This window comes from Apis mellifera, linkage group LG6, assembly GCF_003254395.2.
Source record: "Apis mellifera strain DH4 linkage group LG6, Amel_HAv3.1, whole genome shotgun sequence".
In the NCBI taxonomy this organism is placed as follows: Eukaryota; Metazoa; Arthropoda; class Insecta; order Hymenoptera; family Apidae; genus Apis; species Apis mellifera.
Window position 1 is genome coordinate 6,791,035 of NC_037643.1, and position 22,087 is coordinate 6,813,121.

Below are 22,087 nucleotides of genomic sequence, written 5' to 3' on the forward strand. Positions count from 1 at the left end.
GTTTTCGCTTTGTAGTTCGTTCTTTTCTTTCCAAGTTAATTAGTCGATAATCGAATAAGGTAAGAATAGTTTATATGCTAACTTCATAATTAAAATAAACTTTCCTTGTTATCACGGTATGTATCAAATATTTTTAAACGTGTATCAAAGTGTTGTATATATGCTTGTTGAAAATATGCGCCAATCAGTCAGTCGATTCTAATCGTATTCTCAATTTGTTTCGTGACGGAGTTTTATCGAGACGTCCATTATTCTTCGATGACAGAAGCTCAAAAAATGGCGGAAAATGACAAAGACTGAATGAACTTTATCAAGTAAGCACAATATGAAATACAGTGACACGTCAATGTTTAATTTATCAGTCGTTGCCCTGTGGCCTTCTTTATGAAAATTATTCGACTGGAACGTAGCCAATAAAATAGACAAGTTTCATGGCCATCAAAACAAATATCAAGCACGACTGTCATGATTTGTGAAACAGAACGAACAATTCTTTGTTTTCTTTATTCTCGCGTGAACGTTGTCTTAGAATGGTGTTTAAGTGATTGTTATAACGTCGAAAAAATATTCGTTATAATTGAACAGTTCTCTCGTCTTCAGTAAGTCGACGGTGTATTGCATAGTGAAGTTATTTTATTAGAATTTTGCTATTTAATTAGACATGTTCTTTTTAGTAGTGGTTTTTAACGATATCACGAAATTATATTATGGCGTATGTAAAATAAATTGAGGTTATTTATTTTGTAATTAATGTATTGAACATATTAAATAGTATATAATAATATTATATTCAATAAATTTAAATATGTTAAAAAAATATTTCAATAAATATGAGAAATTTTAATTGTAATTGCTAATGGGTTAAATAAGAAGTTGAACAACTTAAATATTTACTTCGTAAATTTTTTTTTCTTTGAAATTTCTTTGAAATTTCATTAAAATTCTTATATATTTTTTGGATTTAAAAATATTGCCTAATAATAAATTTTATTTTCTTCTTTTTTACTTTGCGCTTTTTTCATTACGTATATACGTAGCTATTTGCTTTTTTCTTGTTCTAAAGTTGTCACTCTTTGTCACTATAGTATTATTCATTTTCACATCATAATTTGCTAATGTTTTGGCTCGCAAATGTCTTTAATATAATAAAAATAAGATATATATTTACAAGCAGTTAATAATGATGTTACGTATTTATTAGATTCACGATAGGCCAATCAATTAATAAATTTTATTTTTTTTGTTTCAGGTGAGTAGGCGCTCCAAAGAACGTGCATCTCTCTACCAAGAGACGGGGAGGGTGAGTTAAATTAAGTTGAAACTATAGTGACATTAATAGATAGCAAATGCTTTCGAATAGAAAATTTAGAGAAAGGGAATCCGCCATTTTTTTAAAGTCTAAGTAATTATCAAACAATTAATCAATCAAACTTTTCCATATTTTTTTTTTTTTTTTTGAAGAATTCGATTGATCGATTTTTAATTAAATATATATAATAAATAATATGTTTAAAAAATCGGATAAGAAGAAAAATAATTTTATTATATATTGATTTGAAATTTTCATTACAATATTGAGCATATAGATCTAGAAAATTTCCATTAAAAAATTCTAATAATTATGTAATAGAGATTTTGTAGATTTTATACGTTTTTACACTTTTGAACTCCCCGTATAAGGAGATATGCATAAACAACTATTAATTACTTTCTTTTACCGCACTCCTTTCATGATTTTCACAAAACAAAACAAGATATTTCCAAAGATTTTTATTTTACACAGTTACGTTATCTTTCTTCTGACATGTGTACACATAAATATACAATGTACGTACATGTACTACCTACGCAAGGAAATATCGATACAAGCCTGTTTGATTATCATGCATGTTACGTTACATGGGACAGGAAGGACCTTTTAATAATTTGTATCTTTGTGTTCATTCGACACGTATCCATTCATCGATACGGGGAAACATTTATCGAAACGTCGTGTTCGTATTTGCAAGACGAAATTGAATATAAATGGAAATACTCGATTAATTGGTTCTCTTTTTTTTTTTTATAATATATCCTTGCAATATTCGGAAGCAACGTTCCACAGAAATTAAAAGAGATAACGTTTCAATTAGAAAGCGGTGAATAATTTAAATTATGCATTTCCTTTTATTGGATATTGTATTGGGTGATATAATAATAATAGGAAATAATAATTTGAATTATAATTTGATTAAATATTTTAACATTTAACGATTCCTTCCCATTTTGTTGTTCCCATTTACATCATAAAAATTTATAAAATATACCGAATTTTTATCAAACTTTCTCTCTTAATACTATTCCATTCTCATCCTAATTTTGTTCTTTCGATTATCTTTTAATATTTTTAATTAAGAAAGAGAATCTATCCCCTTTCAATCCATTAATTTCCTTTCTCTATCCATTTACCACCTAAACCACAAACAACTTACCAATAAAAAAGAGATAAAAGAAAGGGAATGAAACAAAGAAGAGAGTATCGAAAAACTTTTGTCAATAAACCGAAAAGTGGAAAGAGTTTTTTTTTTTCTTCTTAGAAATATATACGTTTCGTACGTGGATCGTTTTCTCGATCATCCCCCCACCACCACCTCGAACGCAATACACGCGAAGAGGCGTTGTTGCCCGATTGAACTCTGAATAACGTAGGTGAATTTTAAAATCGGCGCGTCGTAATCCCGTCGTCGGGGGGTTATGGCTCGTGTTTATGGCGGTCACGTAATTTCGTTGCATCGCTACGCCGGAACGAGAGTGCCGCGCTAACGAAGACGAATCAATTATATAAACAACTGGGTCAGAAAAGTTCACGGACAATTTCGCCCGTGGGATTGTGAGTACAGTGGGATTATAGCAAGTAACCGGATCCCCGATAAATACGTGCCTAAATGAATCCGATTCCTCGAATTCTTTCTTCCTCTCGATGAACCATCTCTTCTGCGAAAGGCGAGCTTTGATCGATGTTTTTTTTTTGTCGAAACTTCTTTGTTAATTTCTTTCTTTCTTTTTTTTTGGAGGCTAAGGAAGTGAGATATATTATTTTTTTTTATGTATCTCATATATATAAGACGATATTTCTCGATCTTTTTTTTTTTATTACGCGTAGTGATGGGTTTGAGTATCTCGCGAACAAGAAAATTTGTTCGATTGGATTCGAATTTTGTATAAATATATTGGAGAATATGGAGGATAGAGAGAGATTCGAATCTTTTATGAACGATTGGAAATATTTGAAAATATTGTAAGTAGTTGAATCGATACTCGATAAGTTGGAAACTTTTATAAATGTTTTTATTAAAAATTCTCTTAATAAATTATAATTTACATAAAATATCATAATTATTTCTCGATTTACACAACATAACTTGGCTGTTATAAATGTTTCCTCTTATTTTATCGGTTTAAGTTTTACCACTTTATAATTCCGCTTGATATAGCATATAAGAAAAATGGTGTTTCGTACCTCTTCGAAATTTTCATCACGTTTTTCTCCACGATCAACGAATAGTTCGTAAATCATAGATATCGATAATAATGGAGCTCGATAAAAGGGAAAATAATTGGGACTTGAAACTTCTTAATGTTTCTCCCGGGTCTCTTTCTGAGCACTTCCTGTTTCCAAACTTACGATAAATCCTACCACCCTCTTATCTCCCTTTTTCTTGCCGATAGTTTTGAAAATATGCGAAAGATAAAGTCAGGTAGTCGACCCGAGGCTAGGCCAAAAATCTCTACTGTTCTTTTTCTTTGGCCCGTGACCAACTAAGCGATCCATCTAATGGAAAATCTTCTACGTGCTCCAGACGTTTAACCCATTTGACCTGAAGAGGTTTCGAGAGTTATCGAGAGAAGGACTATGCCCCAAGTTTGATTAAAATTTCATTCAATTTTCCTTGCTTGAATCGTTGTGTGTTGTGTCGAGGATATAAATCTTTCGTCTTCCTCCTTTCAGTCACCAGACATACAATAGATTGATATTTTTAAAACTTGGATAAAAGAAGTAATTAAATTTCTATATTTTTAAGAGATAAAAAATTCGAATAAATAATTGGAATATTCTTTCTCTCGAAATATGAAGAAATTTATTCCCCGAAGATATAATAATTAAAAAAAATAATATATTTTTCTCAAGATATTTAATTAACACAATTAACGTTTTACTTATTTGATAATTAATTAAATAATAACCTCTTTCTACAATTATTTATTCCTGAAAATATCTAATAAACGATCATAATCGAATAATTACACCATCACGAGATGTTGTAAAATTAGCGAATAAAGTGATCAAAGATTCATATTTAACACACGACACGTATTCTTACATAAATTAAAACTGCACGCAAGATTTTCACGCAACCTTTCCTATAAAATTAATTTTTTTTTTTTATCGATTAAAGAATCTAATCAAATTTAATCTCATCAGAATTAATCCTTCTCCTCTCTTCCTCGTTCAACACTTTGTTTGCTCTCCTCGGGAAAGGGGAGAAGAGGAGAGATGGACGCGTGATAATTTTTAAAAATTCAACAAACACGCGCAGACATTCTAATGTTCGTTTGGTGTAACTCGGCGAGGGAAGAAATGTAAAACAGGATGCGATGGAAGAATGGCACGAAGGTGGCGGTTATTGGTAAAACGAGATTTGATTTACCAATCGAAATCACGGTTTTCTTCGCGATCGATACGCGTTTGTAAACAAGCTGACGTAGATAGATTTGAACGGCAACGGGATGCCATGCAGTTTTTCATCGATTGTTTTTTAAAATAAACCGATAATAAGCGTGTCTGATTAAGGAACCTGTGTGCTGACGGTATCTCTGGCAGCCAGTCGCATTCCACAGTTTATTCTCACACCTATCAAATAGTGGCGCGCGAAAACATTTACGATTTCAATCGTGCAACAAAGAAAGTAGGGGAGAATGGCTTGCGTTTCTTCGACAAACGGTTGACAAATGAAAAGGAGAACAATTTGGAAAATAATCGTATTATGATATTAATTAATTCTTTAAACACCTTTGTTTTTTTTTTTTTTTTTTTTTTAATTTGTTTCCATCTCGAGCATAATAATATCGTGGAGATCAGTCTTCTATTTTTATTCTATCCACTTTTTTAAAATTATCTTTCAATTATTCAAAACTCGAAAGCAAAGTTCAATCATTCATTAGAATTGTTCGTGCTTTTTATTTTATTTAACGTGATAATGTAAATTTGATAGTTAGCTTATTAAATTCGTTTAATCAAATTCTGAATGTCTTCGTCGTTATGTGAAAATTGATAAATTTAATTTTTGTTGATACAATAAAATTGGATCGAAGATAGATGTGTAAATATGGAACTCTCTACCGTAATTACAGCTCTCTCTCTCTCTCTCTCTCGTACGAAACATTCTTCAAAAGAAACTTTTCCGCAACGCAGAATTACATTTCGTCTGTTTCACCGCGATCAAAAACACATATCTAAATCACCTAGGTTAAATTCACTCTGCTTTCTACTCCCAATTCCTCCGTATCGAACCGATATCAAGCCAATGTCGATTTAAAACGCTTAATAAATCCGCCTAGGTGAAACTTGAATTAAATTTTTAATCGTCCGTATTGTATACGCGTTTATTCGATTTCCTCAAACGTAATGGAACGACAAATCCTTCAATTATATATTCGACAAACGAAAACCGCTTTCAGTTCGGTATTCGATATGTACAATTTAAAATCTCTAGTTCCTCGTTTATATATCAGCAATCGTGAAACGAGGAATGGGGCCAGTGATGGGTTCGAGCTTCTCGCGAGTCGGATCAAACTTTGGATCGATCAAACTCGTACGATTTTATTCGAACGCTTTTACACATATTTTGAGGAGAATAAAAATAATGTTTTATCAAAATAATTCTCCGATCTTGCTTTCGAAATTATAATTATAATTTAATCCTACAAATTCTTTCTTCATATAAAGATCGTATCCTCAGAAATAAAAAAAAGTTCTTCGAAAAATATTATCAATAAAAAGAAAAGGAAAAGTAAAAGTTTTTAAAGTAAAATATTTCATTGAATTTTTAAATAGTTCAATAAATAAATTATAAGAACACGAGATCTATTGTATATTTTTTAATTCGAGCACCACAAAGATTCGATTCTTTTCAGTATCCAAATTTGCAAGATTCGTAACTCAAATGTTACAATTGCAATTTGAATAACGAAATAAAATTATTCAGAGCATCAGATTTAGAAAATAAAATTACTTTTACTAATCACGCCAAATTCCTTTCCTTTGAATGATGTTCGAATAAATTTGTTAAAATTGCACGATACATCTATAGAACTCGATCCCATCCGTAGCGATAAGAATGGCAATCGATCGTGCGAAAAGGAGGTGTGCCTTGGCTTGATTCGACGTCAATTATTCCTCGGCGTCAACCTATTAATTAACACCGTCCTGTCCTGTAACTTTCTCCACCGTGTCGTGATTGTTCTCGAAGAGAGGCTCTCGAAACCGCCACCCCCCTGCTGGACGGAAAACGGAACCCGTTCCGTAGAAAATGGGTCGTTGCACACCCGCGAATTAATTAGGGAACAACGTGGACGCCTAATTTGGCGAGGACGTTTAACGAGGGCCGTTTATAATCGGAGGAGGAACTCGTGGCAATCGAATGGATAGAATCTAACTCGATTGATCCTTTTCTATCTGAACAATGTATCGTTTTATCTCATCTCTCTCTTAGATTTACATTTTCGTTGCACGAATTAAAATTTTCTCTTCTTTTCTCGAATACTTGCGATACTTTATTCTTTTACATCTGCATCTGTGGTTATGTAAATTATGATAAAGCATGTTTGAAATTAATATTGAAATTATTATTCAATTATTGAATATATTTGAAATACAGCAATTTTTGTGTTTCTTTTAATTCTTAAAATGGGTCCAAATATTCCACGAATATTATTATATTTCATATGGAATGAATGATTTAAAGAATAATTTAATTTGTACAACGTTAAACAATTCAGTTGATCTTGAATTATCAAACCAGGATAGCACGTGAATTTTAGTATTTCCCAGCGACCTTTGGCAACGTCATCGGTGGCCTAGATCAGAAATTATTAGCACGGCTTTAACAATGCGACCAGGTGTAAAAGAATGAAGTGTTTTCAAAACCTGTGCGCCACGCAGATGAATATCTGTGCTGTGTTCGAAAAACACAAAGTCACAGTTCGCGATGGGAAAGATCATTTTCCACGTTTTTACATTCCCTTTCCATCGTTTGTTCTTGGCGAACTTTCGTCGCCTGACTTTCGTTGCAATGATATTTTTTTCGAAATAAATAATTTCGAATTACACGATGATTGATTTATAAAATCAAAAGACGAAACGTCTTTCTTTTTATTAAAATTAAAATTATTAAAATAGTAAAATGTAAGTAATTAAATGTAAAATTTATCTCGATAATAGTTTTATATTTGAATTATATTTTAAAGGAATCTTTCCAAAATTTCCTCAGCCAGAATTTTACTTTTGCATTAAACATTTCCTACACAAGAAATTCATAGAATCAACGAAATGATAAATTTTAATCAATTTGCAACAATTAATAAATTAAAAAGCTTCTTAAAATTTCATACAAAATTTCATAAACATTTCATACAAATTCATAGAATCAACGAAATGATAATTTTTAATCGATTTGCAACAATTAATAAACTAAAAAGCTTCTTAAAATATATGGAAAAGAATTCGCTATCCAAACATTAATTTTATTTAACATTCGTCGCGATTAAATGCTTTAATATTCAACGAAAGTCGGTTCGGTGAATTGCAGCAAATCGTTAAATAGTAAATTACACCTCTACTCGTCCATATAAATTCACTGGTTAACTGGGAATTCGCGTTGATTGGACGCGTGTCCCGCCGGGTTTTCGATGCCTTGCCATTAATGGAATTTGTAAGTTCAAGCTGAAGATGAAGAACAAAAATGGCTCCCTTGGATGAAAATTCTCTCCTGGTTAGAAAATTATTCAGATCGATCGTCGATCATCGATTCCCTTCATCAGATTGAAATTATCACATACTCTTTCCAAGATTTCTCGATCAATCTCGATATCGAAATTCTTTTACAAATTAAAACATCGAGAAGAAGAAGAATATAGAAGCTAAAATTCTCTCAAACAACAATTTATTATTTATTAAATTATTCAATTTCGAGTTAGTTGGCGATCAAGAGAATAAAATAAAAGTAATTTCGTTAAATGAATACGTTCACAGGAGTTGAAATAGAAAGAAGGTTTAACTGGAAAAGGAGAGTGAGCCTCGGACACCAGGGTTAAGAAACGAATAGAAGGCGGTTAAAGGTATTGATGATTCACGACGAGAATCTGTGGACTGTGGGTCTTTGAATTCGTTGTATATTATATGATACAATGCCAAGCGTGGGCCGAGAAGATTCGCAAATCTAGCATGCGTGGGCGGCGTGCGTGGATGCAATATTAATCACTCGTAAATGAGAATTTTGCTGGATTAGACGTTAACCTGCGAGGACTATGATCTACGAGCGTTTCGTCTTGCCTCCGCGCAAACTGTTTGATCTCTCTATCCTTGACTCAAAGTTTCGTTCCTTCTTCTAATTTCAAACTTCTTGCCAATCTCTCTTCCAAAAGCTTCTCTCTCTTCGATAACCGATCTTAATTTGTCGACGCTAGTGATAATATATCGATCCCGACGATTTATTAATATTCTTCTCTAAAAATTCTTGTTACTTTTCATTAATAAATGGAATTAATACTTGGAATTATTCAAGCAATTGTTTACAAAATTTATTTTAAAAATCCAATTCTTATTCTTTAGATTTCGATTTAAATTTTATTTGTTATTGAAATGTAATACTTGTTCGTTGGAACAAAGAGGGAAGCACGCTGAATTGACGACATTAGAGAAAAGAATCGCAGCAGGAAGTAGTTGGCATTTTGCGTCGCGAATGGAAAGATATCTGGTGGAAAAACAGATCCTATCGTTTCGCTTATCTTCAGCCCCGATAAAAGCGATCTTCTCTTCTTTGGTGGTCCCAATCTAAGGCCCAAGCTTCTCTCGAGTGGGCGCTAAACGTGTGAGTATTCACGCAAGAATGCAAGGATTCGCAAAGATAGGATTCGAAAGAACTTTCTTAGCTTTCTTAGCTCGTATCTTCAACTGCCAATCGATCTGTTTATCGAATGTTCACTGTGATTCAAACGCTGTTATATTTTTGATATATATTTGAGGAAATTTTGTATGATCTTTGGTTGGAATAAAAGAAATTCAAAAGAGCTTTCTTAGCTTGGAGTCGTATCTTTAGTTAGCAATCGATCTGTTTATCGAATGTAATTCAAACGCTGATGTATTTTTCGTATATCGTTGAAGAAATTTTGGTTGGGATAAAAGAGATTCGAAAGAGTCTTCTTAGCTTTCTTAGCTCGTGTCTTCAGCTGGCAATTGATCTGTTTATCGAATGTTCTCTGTGATTCAAATGCTGCTATATTTTTGATATATCGTTGAAGAAATTTTGGTTAGGATAAAAAAATTCGAAAGAGAAGATTTCGTTTCTTAAACTCGTATCTTCAGCTGGCAATCGATCTGTTCATCGAATGTTCTCTGTGATTCAAATGCTATATTTTGATATATCATTGAGGAAATTTTGTATGATCTTTGGTTGGAATAGAAGAGATTCGAAAGAGCTTTCTTAGCTTTCTTAGCTCTTCAGCTGGCAATCGATCTATTTATCGAATGTTCACTGTGATTGAAATGCTGCTATATTTTTGGTATATCGTTGAGGAAATTTTGTATGATCTTTGGTTGAAATAGAAGAGATTGAAAAGAGCTTTCTTAGCTTTCTTAGCTTCAAAGGCTGCTATATTTTTGATATATCGTTGAAGAAATTTTGGTTAGGATAAAAGAGATTCGAAAGAGGTTTCTTAGCTTGAAGTCGTATCTTCAATTGACAATCGATCTGTTCATCAATATATTTTTGATATATCGTTGAGGAAATTTTGATTGGGATAAAAGAGATTTTTTCTTAGAGAGAATTTGAACGAATATTTGAAGAAGTGATTCGTTTAATCGATAAAATTTTGAAAGTTTTCAATAAACGTTTAATCGTCCACCTTAATCACTATGGATTGATAATTCTTGCAACGGAATTAGAAATTACAAGTTTTTACAAATATTTTATTTTTCATTCGACGAATGAATATACGTGTATATTTTAAACCAAGTACAAGTTAGTCGATCGAGCAATGATTAACAGTTGCGATCATTATTGTATTATCATGCGTGTATGATTATTAAGAGTCAAATTGATAATTTATCTCGGTTCTCTCTATCTGTTTAATAAAACATTCGGGAAAACTATCCGTAGAATAATCTAATCACGTCGATGAATTAAAACTTTTTCAATGCAGTTTGAATCATCGCTGATTCGAATAATATATATTGACGCATTTATAGTTTTCCAATCTGTCGTTATTACGATTCACGAATAAATATATTTCAAAAATTTCAATATGACAACAAATTTCCCCCCACAAACGATGAAAGGCTTTTTTCGTCCCGAAAACTTGAAATTCCCACCACGAAATCCTTCCATTCTACGACCTTTCTAAGGTCTTCGAAAAATTACTTCGAAACGGGGACAAACTTCTACAAACCATCCCCGGTTTCATATCTTCTCCCTAATGCCATTATTTAATACCTCGGGGATCTTTTAGACGTCCCAGTTCGTCTTTTTACACCATTTTCAGAGAGAGAGGATCGATGCGGATTTATTAACCCCTCCAAGGGCAAATATTTGTAGCCGAGGGATCAAATATTTTTTCTTCGTGAAAATTTTATAGAGATATCGGGATTTCAATGAAATAAATAATATCGGAATTTTCTAAAATTTCTTTCAAATAGAAATATTCATAGATCCGTAAAAATTATATTCATTAAATAATTTAATTTTTTAGAAAAGATACCCAACTTAAATTTAATTTAATAGAATATCAACAATAATAAAATATATCCAAGCTATAACAGATTATTATATTTAAAAAAAATTTCAATTCCATTAAAAATTCTATAAAATAAATCCATCCTCCGAGGAGATCCTCCCACGGAATGAAAAAGAAAAAAAAGAAAAATGATAAATGAAACATCATACTTCATCCAAAGTGGCCAATAAATCTGGCCGGTGTATTCGTTCTCACGCGAATACGATCGCGTGTTAACCGTAACCCTTTCATCGAAGAAAACAGCTCCGCGATTGATCCACGTGAAAGAGAAAGAGAGAGAGAGAATACGATCGCGTGAACTTTGACCGCCCCCTACGGTCGTTGCACGACGTTCAATCCCCCTTTAATGAAAGAAGCAATTCGCGTTCACGTGGCAAACGTCGCTCAACACGTGCCACGCTCGACTCGTGCGTACATCGTTTGTATACACGTGTGTATGTGTGTGTGTGTGTGTATCGTGCACACGGATCGGTTCATTCACAAACGCGGAACTTCTTAAAGCAAGCGCGCTCCTCTCACCTGGTCGCCATGACAACGAGTATTTTCATTCATAACCGAGTAAGACGTCGAGGCGAGTCATCTGCAACAATAACAACGAAAGATGGACGAAAAGATCAAGCTTTGTCAACAAGAGGAGGATTATCGCGCTAATGCGAAAGTATTATTGCGCGTGTACGCAGGAGTTGAAACGTGACGGATTGGATAAGAATGATAAGAAGGCGATAAGAAATGCTTTGCTTTCGTTTTTCTGTTGTATTGTTGTAGCATTTAGAGTGGATAATGATAAAATTACGATTTAATTTAATTTCACAGAAGATTATGCGTATTTTCAATGGTTAAAGTATTAACACGAAAGTCTTAATGAGAATCTTTCAATTTCCAAACAATGGATCCATCCACTATTCACATTCTTTATGATTCTTTATAATTGATTATTGTAAGAAAAATGTCAAAGATTGTTGTATAAGGGATATAATTGATTATTGTAAGAAAAATGTCAAAGATTGTTGTATAAGGGATATAATTGATTATTGTAAGAAAAATGTCAAAGATTGTATAAGGGATAAAATTGATTATTGTAAGAAAAATGTCAAAAGATTGTTGTTATTAAGGGATTGTGAAAAGGGTCTGTTCCTAAAGAGGGTAAACTGAACCAAACAGTGTAATTCTTTCGCCAACAATTTAGCAGCCCGTTTACCTGCTCGAGTTTGGCCGTTAATGGTCGAAACGCATTAAACGTGACTCACTTCCGCTCCAGGCTAATGCACAATTGCCAGGAGTTTAATCGCGAGGAACGAGCCGGTCATTTCTCGCTAATCGGCACACGTGATCTCGTTCGTTTCCTCGACAGATTTCGATGACGTTCGAACCGGCTACCACCTTCCAACTCTTATCTCTGTCTACGTCCCACGCTTATCTGTCGCGCCGAGGATTACAACTGGAAATACTTTTTTCTTTTTTCTTTTGTAGACGTCACGTACGTGGATCTACGAAAAGATTGTGTGTCGTAGATTATTAGATTACTTCTTAAATTAGATAATTTACTTAGAATTCTTAATAATTTCTTAAATTAGATAATTTATTTAGAAATTCTGACGATTTAGTAGTAGGATAAAATATCTATTGGAATAATTAAAGTTAACGTTTTATAGATTGGAGGAAACGTAAGGAATATGTATAATGATGATTAAAGGAAATTTATAGTGTTTGAACATGGAGATTAGCATATTTTAATAAAGAGATATATAATGACAAATTGCGTAAAAGTGAGTGAACTTATTTGAAAAGTGAAAGCGAAAATGCACGGTACATGAATATGTATATATTTGATAAGGATAATTTAATTTAACGAATTGAGTGCAATGGATTATTATTGTGCAACATGCTGGAAGGAAACTTTACTTACTCAATTTTTAATGAATATTAAAGATCCTTGAAAGATCAAAATCAAAATATTATTATTAATAAACAAGCTATAAAAAAAAATTAATCAAGAAACTCTTCCTTTTTCTCAATAAGAATGAAAAATAAATGATATTTTAATTCTCTCCACCAGCTAATATAGCTGTTAACTTTTTCTTACAAACCTAACCTAACCTAATTCTAAATCGATTCTAAATCGTTCGATTCCGTCCTCGCAACGCTGGATAATGTGAATTGGAAAATGAAAGGAGTTACATTATTCTCCTCCGGCCAATCCCCAGAGAATTTCTTGACTCGTGGCGGAGGACGCGACGATTATCCCCCGATTATTACACAGATATTGTGGGAGGCGATACGGTTTGCAACATCCTTTGTGTTTCGCAGCCGACCCGTTTATTTATGAAACTTTATAGTAGTGTAACTTCATGGAATCTAATTTCTCCTCGGTGCTATCGACCGTGTTAACACAATGGAACTGGTTCCTCGTAAACTGGGACGTAACGTAACGTAAGTATCGAGCGATATTCCTCTCTTCTTTCTTATTTTTATTTTTTTAGAAAATTTGCAATATCCGTTTCGTTTTACGAAACGGGATAATGCGAATTCCGAGGGTATATTAACCCCTCGTGATAGGAGGAAAATGGAGCAACAGTGTTCGCTCCTCGAGAAAAGGAACTGTTGTGAAACGTCGGATTTAATGCACCGCTAATAAGTCGGAATGTATGTCTACGTTGATCTTAGAAAGTTGTGAAATTCTGGTTCAATATATATATATATATATTGTTGTGTTTGTTGTTTGTGGCTTTGCGTAATATCGTCATTAATTTTCATCGAGCATTTTAAGAGATGGATTTCGTAATTGTTGTTGAGATAAAGGAATCTTGATAGAATTGTTTTAATTTCATGTACCAGGATCGAACATGTTTTTATTTCTTCGAGTAACGAGCCTCTGTCGAATAATAGAATAATTCAATTTGTATTTAATATATCCAATTCTTATTAATATTTTAAACAATTATATAAAAATAAATCAAAAATATATAATTTTATTCTGCATTTAATTGATTAATTAATTAATCATCTTTTTATTAATAAAGACTCCTAGCATGCTCCATAATTAAACATCTTTGTTGAAAAAAAAAAGAGAAGAGAAAGAAAGATATCCGTCGAACGCGTGAGTTTCTCGTGTCGAGTCGCCGTTGAAACGCGTGTTAAAAAAAAAAATATACGCGTTTTTCCGTGTCTCATTGTTAGCCAGCCAGTTTGCCACGACACCATGACGAAGCATGGCCGATGAGAGTTCCTCCTCCTGCTTTGCTCCATTTCGCTCGAGGGCCTTTCATTTGCACGCCTCGTTTCTGCTCCTTTACACCCGGTGTTTTTACGCTTGGAACACAATTTCTTTGCGCGTATCGGCACGGCCACTTCTATTTCTAAACTTCTTCCCCTCCCTTCTTCCTCGAGAGAGAGAGAGAGAAAGAACACAGCCACCGAAAATGGCCACGCAGTCGCGCGGCTTTAAAAAAAGAGATCTGCAGAGAAGATCTGCTCTCGTTCCGTTCCGTTCCTGGGATTTATCTCGTTTGAAAATAAAGCAAAAGCGCGGAGGATGGAGATCTTCAGGGAAAATCGATATTTGAAAATTTAAGAAAAGTTAAGAAAAGAATCTTGAAAATGAGAAGAGATTTAATTTCGAGGAGAGATTAAAGGATCTGATGTGATGTTTTGAATAAAAAAGAGAAAGAGGAATTTATATAAAGAATAATAACGATATTTCTTTTATTATTTTTATGATTTAATTTATTAGTATAATGTTAAAATTAAAATTAAGTAGAAAGGGGAATGGAATTTGATTAAATTATAGAAATAACTAAGTTAAGGAAATTATTAATTTTTTTCGCTGCTTGACATTGAATTAAATCTACTCCATTCCGTAGGAAACGAAATAATCATCATAGAGATATTATTCCTCCTTTCCCCCTTCTTCCATTCCTTTTTCCTGGATGATGTTATTCCCTCCCCGATATTGCGTTATCTCGCTATTGTGTATTCGTTTAATTTATAATTAATAAATTATCCACAACTGGACGAAGGCTGATGGTTGAACGATCGAAGGGAAATGACGTGCAGAAGCACGTATTTTTATATTTCTTGTCTGCAAATTATAGTTTAACGGGCTATTATACTTGGGAAAATATACCAACGATTCGTTCTACCTTTGGTCACGGGGTAATATGTTCAACTCTGTTACGCTTTTTAAATGGTAAAATGGTTCACAGTTTCCCAGAATACGCTCCATATTTCCCAACCCTGATGCCCTGTCTGTTGTGAACACGTCGATGATCAGTGTCACCTCTTTCCATCCGTTTAATGATGATTTTGCACGATAATAAGGAGGAATATTTCGTAAAATTATTAATTAATTTAAACTATATTTAATCAATTGTTATCTTCGATTAATGTTTGAATTGAGATAAATTTTCTATTTCATTATCTTCTTTGTTTCGAGATTATAAGAATTCGACGTTATATAATTGTAATTTCTTTCTAAAAGAAAATAAACAAACAAAATTATTCACTAATTAAATATTATCCTGTCTAAAGTGAAACGAAATGAAATAGATTATATTATCAGCTTTCACGAATGATAAAGCACGTTCAAATCTTTTGTTGTTTCAAATCTTTCGAAATTTCCTAATGGAAACGCTGTCATTTCGTTAATCTTTTCGAACTGAAGTTTCTTAAGCCGAAGGAAAACACTTCCTTTTCTCCGAAATTGTTATTTAATAACAGATACTTAAATTATAATCTTCAACAATTAGTTAATTAATTATCCACAACAATATATCATATTTATAAAAATTTCGCAATAATTCGTAACGCAACGAGATTATGGGAATAACAATAGAAAGCGGATGATAATTCTCACGATTTTAAAGTAATTTCTCTAAATTTATTCCGCAAATTAAGCGGAAATAAGTGTTCGTTATTGGATGTGCTCTCGTTAAAGTTATGGATGAAAACACGAAATTCTCGTTTTCTCTCTGCCGTGAATTCGAATTCACGAACGAGCAGTAACGATGAAATTTCTGCCATTATCATTTTACGCGAATTCGCGGAAGCGAAACGAGGCGCGCCAAGCATCTTGGGTGCCAACCATCTTTCCTCTTACCTGGGGAAAAATTTCCTGTACATCCTTTTCTGGACAGTAATTTTCGTAGCTGAAAAGTAATTTTCTCTTTTTCAATTTTTTTATCTAATTTTGAACAAGAAACAATAATATCTCACGAAATCTTGTTTGCTCCACGTGACGTGGAAAGAGGAAGTCGTGGCGGGAAATTTGAAAGAAGAAAAAAAATATTGCTAGTCTTTTTATTGGTTATAATTATCATTTCTTCGTTTTATACACAGTGGTTATAAATAAGGTGTACTTGACACGATTCGAAAATTTCGAAATAATGTATATATAAATAGCATCTTATGATACGTGATAAATATATGACGCGTGATAAAAGTTAGATCGTGTTTTGAATAGATGGAAAATAGTTAAAATGAATATTTTCTATTACTATTTATATAAAAGTGATAGCTAAAAATATTTTTACGATCAAAGATATACTTTTTTTTTCAAATTGTTCGGATTTTATATTTATTATTATTATTTTAGTGTAATAAAAGGTGATTCAGAAAGGAATAAAGCATCGATTATTAAAATCTTATATTAATATATATAATAATAAAGATAAATTTCATTATTTCGAAACAACTTTGCAAAAATAAAACTTTCACGTGAAATAATTTTCTGACTTTTTCCAATCCAATTCTCTCTCTCTCTCTCTCTCTCTCATCGTTGCACTATATAATTTCCACTTTTATTTCCAAATAATAAAATTAACGTTAGACCGTAGGAGAAAGTAATTGTTATTTAATGCAACACCTTTTTCAAGATTTCACCTTCTGTGCGCGTGTATTATATAATTTTTATGCTGATCGTTCCGCTTCGCGTGTGATTCGGTGAAAATAGTCATCTTATCGATCTATATATCCTATAACTATAATTTCGATATGATGTATGATTTTCACCATTTTCAAAGGAAAGAAATAATAATCGAGGATTTTTCTTTTTTTTTTTTCTACGAATCCTTCGTAAAATAACGATTATTTTTCCGCGATGATTATTTTTTTTTTTCGAAAAAGGAGAGAAAAACAAGAATCGAAGAAGAAGAAGAGATAAAACAGATGTCGGATCTCGTTCGAAAACAAGAAAGGAGCATGCATGCATCGCTTTCTCCCATGATTTATTTACGTTTTACGCATTACTTTCGCGTGCGCGCCTCGTACTTGATGATGCATTATTGCCATTCACCTGGTATGCATCGGCTGCAGAATGCGTTTAGAAATGGCACGATCGCACAGCTGACCACGATAAAAGCTGGCCGGTCACTTGCACTTATTGCGTTTGGAATCATTGATGCACGACTATCTTCTACATCGATACCCTCGTTTTAATTATTTTAATTAATTAAACACACATTCGATAGTGCGAGTGCAAGCAGCCAACAGCGAGGAGAACTTGAATTAATCTTGGATAAAAGTGTTAAAAATAGGAAATATTTCGATAAGCAAATATTATTTGAGAATATTGAGAATTCGTTTTCTATTTCTACGATAATAATTAGTTGGATAAGAAAAGGGTATTTTTTATTCGGAATAAGAATAAAGAAGAAAAACAAATCGAGTAAAATAATTGAAGTAATTTATCTTTCGAATCAATCATTGTTCGAACAATAATAATAATAACTGAAGTAACATAGATCGAAATAAAATTTTAATTTCGACGGTGCCTACGAGAAGATTGAGAACCACTATTAATAACACTCTTCTAAATCAGTAATAAAACGTAATTGGATAAGAAAAGGGCACTTTTTATTCGAAATAAGAATAAATTGAATAAAATAATTAAAATAATTTTTCCTTCTAATCAATTGTTCGAACAATAATAATAATAACTGAAGTAGCATAGATCGAAATAAAATTTTAATTTCGACCTACGAGAAGATTGAGAACCACTGTTAATAACGCCTCGACATAATAATAAGAATAATAATAAGAATAAATCGACATAGTATAGATTGAAATAAAAATTTATTTCGATCAAAATTTTAATTTCAACAGTGCCTACGAGAAGATTGAGAACCACTGTTAATAACACTCTTCTAAATCAGCAATAAAACATAATTGTTTGGATAAGAAAAGGGCACTTTTTATTCGAAATAGAAATAAATCGAATAAAATAATTAAAATAATTTCTAATATCTTTCAAATCATTATTCAAATAATAATAATAATAATAACCGACATAACATAGATCGAAATAAAAACTTATTTCGATCAAAATTTTATTTTCGACCTACGAGAAGATTGAGAACCACTGTCGACAAAATTTGCGCTCTTGAAAATCGCCTATAATAAAACGATCACGCAATCTCTTTATCCTTCCTTTATCCAAAATTCTTATTGTTCATTGTTCCCTTTCCCGAAAATCGGCGTTTTATCTGTCTCTACAACGTTTCATCCGGTTTCCCGTCATCCGATAAAGAAAATCGTTTTCCCCGAATGTTTTCGGTTTTATCTTAATTGCGGAAAGTCGGGTTGTTTTTAAAAACCGCGGAAGTGTGTTTTACGGTTCCAGAGCGGAGAAAGGTTCCCTTTCTTTCTTTCTTTTCTTCTTTCCTTCTTTCCAGGGGGACATTGCATCGCGTTACATTGGCCTTAAAAGAGCTTTCCTTTCTTTTTCATCGCGCGAGAAATCACGCGGATGAATCACCCTCGTTTCGCGATTAACTGCGTTCCATTTTTCAACAATGTGTGCGTTCTACACACACGTGTGCGTGTTATCTCGTTGTGCTTTTTTTTTTTTTATTAAGCTGATGGGAAAGCAATGTCGATTGTGATTTTAAATCAATTCACGTTGTTACATCCGTTTCCGAATTGTAGGAGATGCTTTTATATTTACGTCTATGTTCTGTTGCATATAAACGTAGAATATTTTCCATTAAGCGAATCTACGAAGTGTTTATTCCTTTTGGGATGAATATATATTTCGAGGTGTTTATAGCTTTGGAGATGGCTTTAATTTTATAGCTTTAATTTTCAAAAAATTTGATGTCTATAAGTAGTAGTTGATTTCTTTAATATTATTAAGAAAAAGGAATATTTTCCTTAATATTTCATTTAATAAAATAAAATATTAATCGTTTCGCGAATGAAAATTTTGTCCAATTCAAGCTTCTTGATTTTATTACAAAAATTATACTCATTTTTATTTAAAAAAAAATACGTATTCTTTTACGAACAGAATTATAAAAATTCTTCTTTGAATTAGTCAATTTGAATTAGTCAGTAGAAGTTGCAGAATCTCTGTTACAGGTACTCATACGGATTTCCTACATGTGAGTGAGTCATTAATAGCAGTTGGTCACGTGTAAAATTGCGTGGCAGGTGAAATCATGACTATCTGTTTCACTTTGCGAACACATACAGAAATATTCTGTTTGCGAGATCGATCCTCGTCGTCCTCGATTAATTCGAGAAATGTTCGATCGATGATACGATGCCTGAAGAAAATGACCTTTCTCTTGATCCTACGTTCGTTCAATTTGCGAATATTATCGCCAATTAACCATCTATTATTACGGGCCCTTGCTTATTCCGAGAAGAGGTATCTATCGAAAGTGTCAAAGCATATCGTCTCTCTTCCTCGAAATAGCAATGCAAAAAGAGATCGTATTGTAAGATAACTTTCGTTTACCTTGCTGGAAACGAAAATGTGTGTTTGCGCTGTTTCGTCCAAATAAAATTGACGTAGTGGACGTGTTTTTTTTAAAGAAAAAAGAAGAAGAAGAAAACTTTCAGAGAACTTGATATATTCGCATTAAGAGAAATATCCCTTTTTTTAAACTCTCTCTTTAATAATAATGCTCTCTAGTATTTTTTTAAAAAAAAGGACAAATTCGTGAAATATATTTAATACATCACGAAGAAATACACGTGTGAATCGTTAAGAAAAACTGGAAACGCAGGAATATCGAAAAAACACCACATGGAGGCGAGGTCCCCAGGTTTTTCACCCCAACTCGACTCTAGTTTTTTTTTTTTCCTTCTTCTTCCTCCTCTTCTTCTTTTCCTTTTTGAAACGGAACACAGTCGCGTTTCTCGCAGTAATGCATCTGGCCAGTGACTCGTTCTTTGAAACACTCGCCCACCTTGTCATCATGATTGGAAACCCTTTCGTAGAATCAGGTCAGACAGCTGTCTGGCCAGGCAAGGAGCGCACCTCTCTGTGCTCTCTTCCTCCGTCGTTTCCTTCTTCTTCTTTTTTTTTTCTTTTTTTTCGTTTTTTTTTTTTCTTTTTTCCCTCTCCCTCAACACGGTTCTCTCGCCAACAAAGACGTGCTCGAATCTCGTGCACACATTGAAACACCCACGCGGCGGCATAATAGGATCCCCTTGTTGTTGTCCACTTACGTTGCCCAAAGTCTTCTAACATAAAAACCGACCTCTGAGGGAGAAATTAGAGGTCCAGAGATAATACTTTTCTACTTTTTTGTATTTATATATATATAAAAGTATCGATTTGTTGATTTAATGTCAGGACTCTTGATCGAAAATTTGAAAATTTAATTAGTTAGTTTTTTAGGAAATTATTTTTATTTCGATGCGATGTGTTATTATTCCATTGTGTTAAAATCGTTTCAGAATTTTCGATATTTTTTTTATATAAGATATACATTCTGTTGGAAAAATTTATCGACGAGATGATAAGTCTTATTAGTTACTTTATTACCATAAAAATCTCGACACAATATAATCATTATTGAAATGATTATCTTAAAAAATTCGATTTTTAACATAGGTTTTTCCTCGACTCTTATCGATAAAAATTATCGTTATTAACAATATAAATCTATTTAATTCGAAAGCCAAATGTTTATGTTTTTCGTCGTATGCGCGCGTTGAAGAATAAATCAATCACTGGAACAGTAATTCCTGACGAGCTGCATCCGTTGATAACGATTGTTAACGGGAATCTCAATGTGTTTAAACTTTGTTCTTGTGTTTCGCGCAATAAACTGTCGATGTAAGAATATTCGATAAAAAAAAAAAAGAAAACGCAGAGAACGATCTCTGCGTTTATAATTCATCGAATGTATCGGCGAAGAGCACAAACATCGTTTTATCTGGTGTCAATAACTCGGCGCAATAAAAAATATATCGTACGAATTATTATCCGTTTACGTGTAAATTTCAACAAACGTGGAGAAAGATTATCGAGAGACTTAACGCGCAGAGTAAATATTTGTAGGAAAAAATGCAAATATTCGTTAACTCGTTACAACAAATCAACGTATCACGATAGTGAGCAAATATGGAATTTTCATCGAATAAACAAAGATGATGTGTTTCGAAGTGTGATCGAAAAAAATTATCAAATCGATCAAAAGTTAACCGTATATTGTTCTCACAAATTCGAACAAATTATCGAATAAATTTCAATAATTGTACAATAATGGATCAACATTTAATTAAATTCACATCTCGTGAAATAAAGACAAGTATTTGAGAAATATTTACGTCTTGTTCGCAAGTTAAAATTGCAAATTTTTTTTCTCTCTTCATCTCTCTCATTCTTATCAATGCATTCAAAATTTGCATTCATTACGATATGCTCGTATTGACCCGCGTTTTCAATTGTTTGTACAAAGTGTGACGATATTACTGGCGCCAACAATTTTTAATCGGCGTTATTGTCAATGGTGAAACCGTGACGTTTCGGGAAAAAATTTGTGTCAGTGTGAAAATGTAGGCTCGTAAAAACGGATAGAAAATAGTTGATAAATATTTATAGCCGATAAGAAAGTGGGCTGTGCGCAGCTCCCAATTTTTTCCAACGATTTTATTCCTATTTCGCTTTGCTCGTTGTTTGTACCACGTTTTTCTATTCACGGAGGAATTAATTGCAAAAGTTGGAAATTTCGATTTCTGCGTTGTCTTTTAGCTTTTGATGACTTTTCGATCGGCGAGGGAACAAATGATGGATTAATGATAGATTATG

The 22,087-nt window shown here is 32.7% G+C and overlaps 1 protein-coding gene across 4 annotated transcripts in view; it reads left to right on the forward strand.

The window, feature by feature from the left end:
- Positions 1-22,087, forward strand: part of LOC412917 (probable serine/threonine-protein kinase dyrk2) — a 222,230-nt gene that overhangs the window by 133,807 nt on the left and 66,336 nt on the right. For 3 of the 4 annotated variants that reach the window (XM_026441541.1, XM_026441543.1, XM_026441542.1), the window contains exon 3: positions 1,250-1,300. The exons of the other annotated variant lie outside the window; for it this stretch is intronic. In XM_026441541.1, the coding sequence (XP_026297326.1) occupies positions 1,250-1,300 (51 nt within the window). The remainder of the gene's footprint in view (positions 1-1,249; positions 1,301-22,087) is intronic. 4 annotated transcript variants of the gene reach the window in all.